At 40.5% G+C, this 12,329-nt stretch overlaps 1 protein-coding gene across 9 annotated transcripts in view; it reads left to right on the top strand.

Annotated features, from left to right (window-relative positions):
• Nucleotides 1–12,329, top strand: part of LOC144299641 (uncharacterized) — a 65,438-nt gene that overhangs the window by 20,537 nt on the left and 32,572 nt on the right. Inside the window, exon 5 of one of the 9 annotated variants that reach the window (XM_077875056.1) lies at nucleotides 3,270–5,250. The exons of 7 other annotated variants lie outside the window; for them this stretch is intronic. In XM_077875056.1, coding sequence (XP_077731182.1) covers nucleotides 3,270–4,618 — 1,349 coding nt within the window. In that variant the 3' untranslated portion in view covers nucleotides 4,619–5,250. Of the gene's footprint in view, nucleotides 1–3,266; nucleotides 5,251–12,329 lie in introns of those variants that run through there. One more of the 9 variants, XM_077875055.1, reaches the window with a different exon arrangement.

Genomic DNA, 12,329 nt, shown 5'->3' with positions numbered 1-12,329 from the left:
CTTCTCTCCTATCCCTTTGCGTGACTCACGCCCTCTACTTCCCATATGTGGACTTTCTCTCTTGCTTTCCACAGATAATCCCTCAGTCAGTCCTTTGCTCAACATCACTTTTAGAGATTACATTGCTTTCTTTTCTCTCCTTTTAAAATTAGCTTTTACTTTCTTGGGCACTTTCCTTAAATGGAATCTGAAACCAGCCCAGTCTCACCTGTGTCATGAAGTGATTTTTATCACCTTATATTTCCTGGCTCCTCTTACTCTTTCCTTTGGAGTCATCCAGAGGGGTCTGTTTCCCAAATCTACCTGTTTTCTCGCCAGTACTGTAACAGCTGAAGGGCTTTTCCACTTGGGAGATTTCAGCTTTTTTTCTCCCATGTTGTAACATCCCATGGGTATCCTCATCCTCTTTTCTTCTGCACTCCTGTCCCTCAGGTTAAATGCATGTAAAAGATCCCCAGGCTTCCTCAGTAGCAGAAATGTGAAGGAAGTGTTCGTCTCTGGCTTCCTCACTTTCCTTATTATTGCTGTTGCACTTGTAGTACTATCCTGGGCTCCCAGGCTCACCTCCGTTGCTAATCTTAGTGCTGCTTCTGTTTTGGCCAGTATTTTATCCTTTGGCAGTGTCTTCATAGCTCCTGACCCCTCACTCAGTTCCCAGACTAGATCAGTGTTCTCTCAGGCATGGGTAGCTCAAATTCTTAGCCATAATTGAGAACTCTAGTCTTCTCCTTAGCTATTCCTGCTGGATTTGTTTTTATATGCATCCTGTCACTTTCCAGAGGGGTGGATGAAGGTAGCAGTCATCAGTTATACACTGTCCTCTTTGAGAAAAAAAATCAAAGACTTCTTGCCCTAGCACTGGCACACTTTTCCTTCTCATTCCAGTCTTTTTTTTCTCTTTGCCCTACATGGCCACAGATGGCTTGAGGAGAATGGCCCCTGTTAGTTGGTGCAGATTTGGTCATATTTGGGGCTAAAGAATCATAGGCTGTTATCAGATCAGGCTTAAGTTCCCTTCAAAACTCAACAAGAAAACAAAAACAAAAATAAAACAACAAGCAGGACATGTGGGTGGCTCAGTTCAGCATCTGCCTTTGGCTCAGGTGCTCTTTCACTATCTTGGTCTCTGCCTCTATCTCTCTTTCAAATACATATATATATGTGTGTGTGTGTAAAATTTTCAAACAAACAAACAAAAGACATCTAACAAGCTTCCAGTAAGTCTTCTTTTTTTCTAATTCTTTTAAGCCAATACCGGCAACCAACAGTTGTCTGGACATGTCTTCAAGCCTGAGAAGTCCTTTTCTAGCCACTGGTCTTGGTGTTCCCACCCCTTTCCTGGAGTTTAGTGGCCCCCGCTTTGAGGCACAAACCATAAGGTGAATTGTTCCTACATAAGTGGTTAGAAAGGGTTTATCAGGAGGATCCTGAGGAAGAGGAGAGCTCCTGGCAGCCCCCCAGGACAGCTGTGGTGACATGCCAGGGCTGTGCCCCTGATGAGTGCTCCTTTCCTGCTGCCCTGTGGGTATCACACTCAACATCATGGTCCTGTTGAGCCTTGTTGTCCAGTCTCAGTGTCATCTGCTCACCTTCCTTGGAAAGTCTCATCCTTCATAGCGTTTAAGACTCTTTACGTAAAAAAAAACAAAAACAAAAACAAACAAAACAAAAGACTCTTTACGTGTTGTTGACGCCAGCTTTTTCCTAAGCACTAAACTTCAGTCTGTCTGCCTCTCCATTTGGATTTTTAGCTGAGATCTCAAGTGTAATCAGATCCAAAACAAAGTCCTTCATTTTTCTTCCAAACATTCTCTTACTCAGAGAGCAGCACCCCTGTTTCACAAGCCTAAAATCTAGAGTTCTTAAAGCATCCCCATCTCTCGCCTTCTTCATCCAGTCCTTTGGTAGATTTTCTTGGTTCTTTTCAGATACACTCTGATGTCTTCCTGCACTACTACAAGGGCTTTCTCGTTTGTCTTTTAGCCCTTTTCTTACTCATTTCTTACAAAACAGCCAAACATCTTTTAAAAGTACAACACAAATCAAGATGTCCTCTAATTGAAACCCCTTGGTTAAGATGAGAACTTTTTGCTGCCTATTTGGTTCCTGCCTCACTCTGTTCACTCAGTGGGTTTTAGCGTTAGCCTTTTTTCAAAATATTTCTTTTTTCTTTCTTTCTTTTTTATTTTGTAGGCTCCACACCCAATGTGGGGCTCTTGATCCTGAGATCAAGAGTCACAGGCTCCACCGATTGAGCCTACCAGACTTCTTATTTCTTTTTTTAAAAGTGTTTGTTTGTTTATTTGAGAGAGGGAGAGAAAGAGATAGCGACAGAGCTAGGAAGAGGGAGCATGAGGGGGGAGGAGAGAAGTAGGCTCCCCACGGAGCAGTTGGGGCTTGATCTCAGGACACCATGATCATAACCTAAGCTGATGGCAGATACCCAACTGACTGAGCCACCTAGGCACCCCTCATGTTTTCTATTACTTAACTGTGGCAAGCAGGTGTTCCCTTCTCAAGAACTTTGTATGTGTTTTTCCATCTGTTTGGAATGTCTTGCCCTTAATTTTCCTATGGCTAACACAGTCTTACTTTCAATGTCTCATTGTACCTATCTGAATGTTATACTCTGGTTATTCTGTATATTCAAAATTCATTTTTTGAGTAAACACCTATAATAATAACATTCAGATATAAGATAAATGGCATTGGCTCCTAATTGCAGGCTAAGCTTTTTGAGCCTCTTGTTTTCTTTTCTTTTCTTTCTTTCTTTCTTTTTCTTTCTTTTCTTTTTTTTTCTGATAGAGAGCAGGAGCACAGCATAGGAGAGTGGCAATGGGGCAGGGTGGGGGAGGGGCAAAGGGAGAGAGAGAATCTCAAACAGGCTCCCCACTGACCACAAGCCATCAGACACAGGGCTCGATGTCACAACCCTGAGATCATGACCTGAGCTGAAACCAAGAGTTAGTCACTCAACCCACTGAGCCACCCAGGTACCTCTAAGCCTGTCTTTTAAAAACCATTTTTGATCACTGCTATTTGCGACCCATTTCCATAATGGGATTTGGTTTGACTCAGTTCCTTGTGCTCCAAAGCTCAGATATATGGCACATGTAGGCCTGGCCAGTATTTCTTTTGAGCCAGTGTCTGAGGCCTGTTATCAAGAAAAAAAGACTCATTACATGGCAGTCCTATAGCTCTCTTAATCCCATATCAGCTACATTGATGATTAAAAATATATATACATGTATATTTATTTTTCCTAGAAGGTTGGAAAGAGTGGTACCAGAAAAGTCAAGATGAGTTTGAAAATGTTGAGAGAAATTATGCTTGTGGCACGTTTGGAAAACGTCATCTGAGCAGAATCCATGTTTCTTCAAGACAAAGAATCCATAAGTACAACACACATGGAAAAAGTCTGACACAAAACTCAGGTTCAACCAAAAGCTGTCTGAGAAAAAATCCTGATAAATTCCATGGATATGAAGAATCCTATTTTCTTAAGCATCAAAGAGCTCACAGTATAGAAAAGAACTGTGTGTGTAATGAATGTGGAAAAGCTTTTCGTTGTAAATCACAGCTGATTGTCCATCTCAGAATTCACACGGGAGAGAGACCTTACGAATGCACCAAGTGTGAAAGGGCGTTTAGTGCCAAGTCAAACCTTAACGCTCATCAGAGAGTCCACACAGGAGAAAAGCCCTACTCCTGTAGTGACTGTGGGAAGGTATTCTCCTTCAGGTCACAGCTCATCGTCCATCAGGAAATTCACACAGGAGGGAAACCTTATGGCTGCAGTGAATGTGGGAAAGCCTACAGCTGGAAGTCACAGCTTATCTTACACCAGAGAAGCCACACAGGAGTGAAACCTTATGAATGTGGTGAGTGTGGGAAAGCCTTTAGTTTGAAGTCACCATTTGTTGTACACCAGAGGACTCACACAGGAGTGAAGCCTCATAAATGCAGTGAATGTGGGAAAGCTTTTAGGAGTAAGTCATACCTCCTGGTTCACATCAGAATGCACACAGGGGAGAAACCCTATCAGTGCAGCGATTGTGGGAAAGCCTTCAACATGAAGACACAACTTGTTGTTCACCAGGGAATCCACACGGGAAATAATCCTTATCAGTGCAGTGAATGTGGGAAAGCCTTTGGTAGGAAGGAACAACTTACCGCACATCTGAGAGCACATGCAGGTGAGAAGCCCTATGGGTGCACTGAGTGTGGGAAGGCTTTCAGCAGCAAATCATACCTTGTGATACATAGGAGAACGCACACAGGAGAAAGACCCTATGAATGTAGTTTCTGTGAGAGAGCCTTTTGTGGGAAATCCCAGCTCATCATACACCAGAGAACTCACTCAACAGAGAAGCCATATGAATGCAGCGAATGTGAGAAAGCCTATCCCAGGAAGGCGTCACTTCAGATACACCAGAAAACTCACTCAGGAGAGAAACCTTTTAAGTGTGGTGAATGTGGAAAGGCCTTCACTCAGAAGTCGTCCCTCAGTGAGCATCAGAGAGTTCACACTGGAGAAAAACCATGGAAATGCTCTGAATGTGGGAAATCTTTCTGTTGGAATTCAGGGCTTCGTATACATCGAAAAACTCACAAGTGAAACATTAGAAGGAAGTAGATGTTAAGAACTTTCTCACCGACATGGATCCTCAGGAGACTTTAGGTGATGATATAGATGGGATGCACAAGCAGGAAGTCCTAAAAACAGAGTTAGAGACCGTCCTATATGGAATGAAGGGGCAAAAGCTTTCAGAAATAAGTCCTATGAGTCTCTGTGGACGAGACCTGAGGGAATGAGGAGCAGTAACTATGAAATGAGGTAGCATCATTATAAAGGTAAAATCTGGAGAATTCATATCTAAAGCTTTCCAAATTTAATAAATCAGGAAAGCATTTTCCCATATGAAATGTGTTATGTGTGGAGAGTCACATTCCAGATTTGAAACTATGTTTTAGAGTGAAGAAAACCTCAACTTTAAATGGTAGATTTTTTTCATGATGGAGTATAAAGTTGTGTTTTATTTTAAAATGTAAATAAAGCAGCAGTCAGGAAAACAGCAAGAAACATATTCTCAAGGTTCTCAAACATATTTAGTGTGACTTTCCTGAGTAACTGAATAGCATTTTTAAAAATTTCAGTATTTTATTTTTTAATGTAACTTGTTACACATATATTTGGTAGTTTGTGGAATAACATTTCCTAATATTCTCCATATTAAATGCTAAGTATCAGTTTTGTCTCTTTATTTCTTAGCAACCAAAGTAATGTGGCTTTTAATAACGGGAAAGATACTATTCCCAAAATGAGTTTACTTATTTAGCAGTCTATGTAGTGGGTTTGACATTTATCAGAGGGCTGCTGTGTGAGAGAAATCGAAATGAATGTGGATTATATTTTAGCAGTTCAGAGTCTGTTCTTCACTGATGAGTAAGAGCACTCTGGTTTTCTCTGGAGGAGCACCTCTCTGATATGTGCATCTCTGGGTTGGTGTCTTTCAGGGCACCTGTTCTACCAGCCACAGGTGAGCATTATGCCCACTTCCAGGTCATGGTAGCCTCTTTCCTGGATTCTGAGTCTTTGGGTGTAGTATGAACCAGAGGTATCTGTGGCACTCACTCACTCTTGCCCAGAATTGAGGACCATCAATTAGCTCCTGCTGTATTGGTTTCCCAGAATAACTGGGTGCCATCCCTCTTTGAACCTGGTTTTCTGCCCTGTGTCCTTCCTCTCTTCAATAAAAATGGGTTTTTTGGTTTCTTTTGTTTCCTGCTAAAGTTTAGGAGAGTGAATTTCTATCTCCTATTACTGAAGGGTCTTTAACTGATAAATTGCTGCTGGGGAGTAGCAGATAAGTAACAAAAGAGGCTTTATTCCCGAGGCAAGAAGAAAATCAGATTCATGTCACATTCCAACATGGAAACTTCAGCCCATAGTATGAAGTAGCATTATTGCTTGTGTATACCAAGAACCTTGTGACCCCTGATGATAAGATTCTGGGAACACCAAAGGCTACTGCCATGGAAGGGTTTGTTTGTTTGTTTTAAAGTTTTTTTTAAGGATTTTATTTATTTATTCATAGAGATGCAGAGAGAGAGAGAGAGAGAGGCAGAGACACAGGCAGAGGGAGAAGCAGGCCCCATGCAGGGAGCCCGACGTGGGACTCGATCCAGGGTCTCCAGATCACGCCCCGGGCTGCAGGCGGCGCTAAACCGCTGCGCCACCGGGGCTGCCCGGGTTTTTAATTTATGAGTAAATCTGACATAGGAGATGGGATGGCTACTTCTGTTCACTCTTAAACCCAACAATGACAGATGTGAGGCTCTGAAATCTCATCCCAAGGAAAAGCATTAACTGTGACATTGCTAAATTCACATCTACTTCACATGCTTGCTAATCCTTTATATGAACATATATTGATCTAGAAAAAGTAGTTTGTTGACAGTTCATGTGGGGAGATCTGACAGAAGTCCGAACTCAACTGGGCAGACACCTGAGAAACTGCTGGATGCTCTTCACTCAGAAACACGTAGCTTAGGGGATCCCTGGGTGGGGCAGCGGTTTAGTGCCTGCCTTTGGCCCAGGGCGATCCTGGAGTCCCAGGATTGAGTTCCGCGTCAGGCTCCCTGCATGGAGCCTGCTTCTCCCTCTGCCTGTGTCTCTGCCTCTCTCTCTCTCTCTCTCTCTATCATGAATAAATAAATAAAATCTTAAAAAAAAAAAAAACCACATGTAGCTTAGGTGTTGCCAGCTCTCAGGTCAAATACAACTTATTTGTATGGACAGAAGCCAAGAAGTCTTTATGTTTTTAAATGGTTGCAAAAAGATCAAAACTACCTCACCAATTGAGAATATTATTTGAGAGCAGCCCAGGTGGCTCAGCGGTTTAGTGTCACCTTCAGCCCAGGGCCTGATCCTGGAAACCCGGGGTCCAGTCCCACGTCGAGCTCCCTTCATGGCTCCTGCTTCTCTCCCTCTGCCTCTCTTCCTCTTCCTCTGCCTCTCTCTCTCTCTCTCTCTCTGTCTCTCATGAATTTAAAAAAATAAAAAATAAAAATCTTTAAAAAAATCCAAAGGTTTTTAAAAAATATATATTATTTGAACTTCAAATTTTAGCATCCGCCAATCAAGTTTTATTGGAACATAGGGGGACATTGTGTATTGTCTAGTGGCTTTTGCACTAACTACAATGGCAGAGTTGTGGTCCTGCTGTTGCCCAGGAAATGTGCCACACCCTAATGTGGAGCCCCTTACCCTCTCTGAAAAAGTGGACCACGCCTTACAGGAGGCAGCTCATTCTGCCAACACCTCAGGGCTCATTACTACCAACTCTGTGCCCAAATTTCTTAGAAGGATCCCATTTATTGGGTGAGGTCTCACCCTAATTATCTCATTTTCACTTGATTATCTCTGTAAAGATCCTATTCCTAACTAACTTCACAGCCTGAGGTGCTGGGGGCTAGAATCCAATACATCCTTTTTGAACAGGTGTAATTAAACATCTAAGTTTGCCCCCTTGCACTCCCATCCATGTCCTTTCACATGCAAAATACACTCACCCCAGCCCAACAAGCCCAGAAGGCTTCATTCTTCCAAGCATCAGTTCCAAAATCCCAAAATATCATCTAAATCATAGGTGTATGAGATGGGTATGCTTCATCCTGGGGCATTATTCCTCTCCATTTGGGAATGTGTGAAACCAGACAGGTTACCTGCTTCCAAAATAGAATGATCAGACAGGCATAAAGTAGACTCTCCCATCCCAAAAGGGAGAAATCAGGACAAAGGGTTGTGAGTCTCAAGCAAGTCAAAACCTAAGGGCAAATTCCATTAGAGTTTAATAAGGCCTTGGCCAAATGCTCTGACTATGAGCCCACTGGGGGGTGGCCCTGCCCCTCATCCTGCATGGTAGACAAATCTCTGAAATTGAAAGGTGGCTTAACCCTCTGAGACCAAGGAGGTGGCTCTACCCTCGGGTTCATTCTTCCTTTCTCTTTAGGGTTGGCCTGTATGCACATCTGAGTTCTGCTGGCCTATTTCCTGCCTGTAGAATCCTGGACATCCAAAGACTTGTCTGTCCCCTCCAGTCCAAGTTGGTAGCATTTCTGCCAAGATGGTTGACACCTAATCTCTTTTTCTGTCCAGAGCATGCTTTTTCACTTTTTGTAATATGGATAATCTGAGAGTCTTCCAAGTTTTCAAAATCTAGTTCCTTTATACTTAACAATTCATTTTTCAGTTTATCTCTCTGCCCTCTCATATATTGTACTGTTAGCAGCAAGAAGTCAGGCCATGCCTTCAGCACTGCTTGAAATCTGTTCAGCTGAACATTCCAGTTCATTATAAGTTTTTTTACAATAAAACACAGTTTAGCCAAGTTTTCTGTCACTTTATTGCAAAAATCATGTTTTCCTCCAGTTTTCAATAACCTGTTGTTCACTTCTCTCTGACACCTCATCAGAAGTACCTCTGAAGCATTTCTACCAACAGTATCTTCAGGGCAAGCCAGGCTTTCATATCAGGTGCCTCAAAACTCCCATCCTCTACCACATCCAAACCCTCTTCCACACTTTTAGGTATTTGCTACAGCAGCACCCTATTTTCCAGTACAGAAATCCTTATTCGTTTGCTAGGCTGCCATTACAAAGTACTCCAAAATTAGTGTTTTAAATAACAGCTGCTTACTGTATTACAGTTGCAGAGGCCAGAAGTCTGACATCACGGCACCAGCAGACTTGGTTCTCTCTCAGGTCGCTCACTCTCTTTGACTTGTAGATGTTCATCTCTTTGTCTCCACATTTTCTCTCACTGTGTGTCTATATTTGTGTCCAATTTCCCCTGCCCTTTCATTAAAGATTTTATTTATTTGAGGGAGTGGGCATATACAAGTTGTTAGGGGCCAAGTGAGAAGGAGAAGCAGAGTCCCCAATGAGCAGGGAGCTCAACATGAGGCTTGATCCCAGGACCCCGAGATCATGACTCAAGCTGAAGACAGATGCTTCACTGACTGAGCCACTCAGGTGCCGTGAAATTTTTGTAAGGATACCAGTCATACAGGCTTACGGCCCATCCCAATAACCTCACTTAAACGTGATTATCTCCATAGACTCTATCTCTAAATAAGGTCCCATCCTGGGGTGTGTGGGTTGGGATCCCAACATCTCTCATGCAAGGATACAATCAGCCCATAACAACAAGGAAATAGCTTGAACACTATAATCCTTGACCTAACACACCTCTATGGAGCACTCCACCCAACTATGGCAGAATGTACATGTTTTCAAGTGTGCAGGGAATATACAGTGTAGACCAAGGGACAGGTCACAGAACAGACGTCAAAAATTTAATGATGGGGTCTTGTCAAAAGGATACTGCAGCCAGCTTAACACTGGCCAAATCTGGAATAGAGCATCCAAATAAATAATGGTAGTAGGTTATTACCAAAAGAATAAAATAAGTCCATGGATCCATATTGATATAAATATGTAAATATATAAACAAAGAGAAGGGAAAATTCTTCTTCAAAGTAAAATATCACTTAATACATAAGAAAAATCACCACTTGGTAGCCAGCACAGTAATACTTGTGTTAGGCAAGAATCATCCATGAATGCTAAAATTAGGTGGGTGAAAGGGTTATAAAGGAATATTTAATTAATCTTAAAACATCTTCCCATGAGATACTTATTAATTACAATTGGGAAAATAACCTTACAAAAGAGAAATATGGCATTTACCACCTTAATTAAGCAATCAAAATTATTGCTATTATAGGTACAAATAAATACGGAATTCTCAATAGGATCTCTGAGAAAGACACATCACTTCTTTAGTATTCCTGCCAAAAATGCATAACCTGAATCTAAATCAGGACACATGAATCTAGCAAACCCAGGTTGAGAACCATTCAGCATGAAAACAGCACTTTTAAAAAATGTTGAGGTCTGCTTCTCCCTCTGCTTATGTCTCTGCCTCTCTCTCTCTCTCTCTCTCTCTGTGTGACTATCATAAATAAATAAAAATTTAAAAAAAAAATGTTGAGGTCATGAGAGACCAAAAGGCTGGTCCAGTTTAAAGGTAACTAAACAGGGATCCCTGGGTGGCGCAGCGGTTTGGCGCCTGCCTTTGGCCCAGGGCACGATCCTGGAGACCCGGGATCGAATCCCACGTCGGGCTCCGGGTGCATGGAGCCTGCTTCTCCCTCTGCCTGTGTCTCTGCCTCTCTCTCTCTCTCTGTATGACTATCATAAATAAATTTAAAAAAATAAATAAATAAAAACCTTGTCAGATAAAAAAAAAAAAAAAAAAAAAAAAAAAAAAAGGTAACTAAACAGGGGTGCCTGGTTGCTCAGAGCCCCATGTGTGTAGTAGAGTTTACCTAAAATAATTAATTAATTAATTAATTAATCTTTAATTTAGAGGTAACTAAAGATACATAAAATGGATGCTGAATCCAAGTTTTGCTTCTTGGACTTTATTAGCACTACTGATGGAACTTGAATAAGTTCTGTGTATTTGATAAAAGTATTGCATGTAGGTTCACTTCCTCAATTTGATAACTTACTATGGTTAGATAATAGCATAAGCTTCTTAGAGATATTCTCTGCAGTGTGCGGAGCATAGAGGAGTTATGTCTGCAACTCATGCTTCTACCTTTCAAGAGAAGTATGTTCTTTTATAGAGAAAGCAGACATGGTAAAATGTCAACATCTGGGGAATATAGGTAAAGTGTATTTAGGAATCTTACTATTCTGTAAATTCTGTAATTCTGTGATTTTTTTCGACTTTTCACTAGTTTCAAATCATTTCTAAATAGTTAAATGAAAAATTATTTTAGCAAGGTCATCAGATATCAGGTCAATATATTCAAATTAATTCTTTTTCTACATACCAGAAAAACTTTGTGAAATGAGATTTAACAAAATGAATCCATTTTCAAAAGAATGAAAATACAAAAAAAATTGTGGTATGGGAACTGTTCAGTATCATGATATGGGTTGTTGATACATGAGCCTACACATATGATAAAAGAATAAAATGTTTAATACATGAACAGTGTAAGTGAAACAAATCTTAAGGATTGTGGACTGTACTGCGATGTACTGTAGTTTTGCAAAACGTTAACATTGGGGTAAACTGGGCAAAGTATAAGGATCTCTATTATTTTTTACACTACAGGTGAAATTTACAATTCTCTCAATAGAAGTTTCAATTAAAACAAGAAATCTAACAGAGATGTAAAAGGGGAATGAATAAACTATTATAATAGTAAATGGGATATTATGTATTATGACATAAACTACAGCTGAATAAACCATATGTTCAAGCCCTAGATATATAATACTGTTGAAGGTAAAAATCAAGTGGAATTACATATTATTTAGGCAGGCATGTATCTGTGATAAAATGATGAAACAGAAAAAGCAAGAGAACAATAACCAGAATATTCAGGATGGCATCTGCGTCTGTGGAGGAGCAGCAAATAAAGGCTGCAAATTACTTGTAATTTCCTGTTTAATTTCCTATTTCTCAGACTGGGTGACAGATTTTCGAACATTCATGAGAAAGTACTTGTAACTAATGTGAGATGAAAAGAGGACATAAATACAATTTAGAAGGGGATCCCTGGGTGGCTCAGTGGTTTAGCACCTGCCTTTGGCCCAGGGCGCGGTCCTGGAGTCCTGGGATCGAGTCCTGCGTCAGGCTCCTGGCATGGAGCCTGCTTCTCCCTCCTCTGTGTCTCTGCCTCTCTCTCTCTATGTCTATCATAAATAATAAATAAATATATATTAAAGATATAATTTAGAATTTTAAAAATTATAGGAGAATAAGGATAACCATGTACCACTAAATATGAAAGATTAGATAAAATTTCTCAATTTTCTTGCAAGTTATACATGACTAAAATAGACCAAAGAGAAAAAGCAAGACTGAATAAATCAGTAACAAATATGGAAATTGAATTGTAGTCCAAAATTTCCCTTGATGGAATTGTAGCAAGCTTGGATTATTGAACAGTAAAATTTTGCCAAACATTAAAGAACTTGCTCATCATTATGTTATACAAGCAGTGTTATAAAATTTTAAAAGGATAGATTACTCCCAAATTCATTTTATAATCCTAGTAAAAACTTCATACAAAAACTGGCTAGAGACTATAGAAAAATAATAATTATAGGCTAATCTAATAGATGAAAATTTTCTTGGTAAAATGGAATCCAGGTTTCTTTCCCCACATATTTGTGTATGTCTGTCTAGGTTGAACTATATGAAATTGATGTAGGAACAAGTTAGGGGTAGATGGGGCTAGGCA

Source organism: Canis aureus, chromosome 27 (assembly GCF_053574225.1).
Source record: "Canis aureus isolate CA01 chromosome 27, VMU_Caureus_v.1.0, whole genome shotgun sequence".
Taxonomy (NCBI): domain Eukaryota; kingdom Metazoa; phylum Chordata; class Mammalia; order Carnivora; family Canidae; genus Canis; species Canis aureus.
This window is presented reverse-complemented; position numbering and strand designations above follow the sequence as displayed.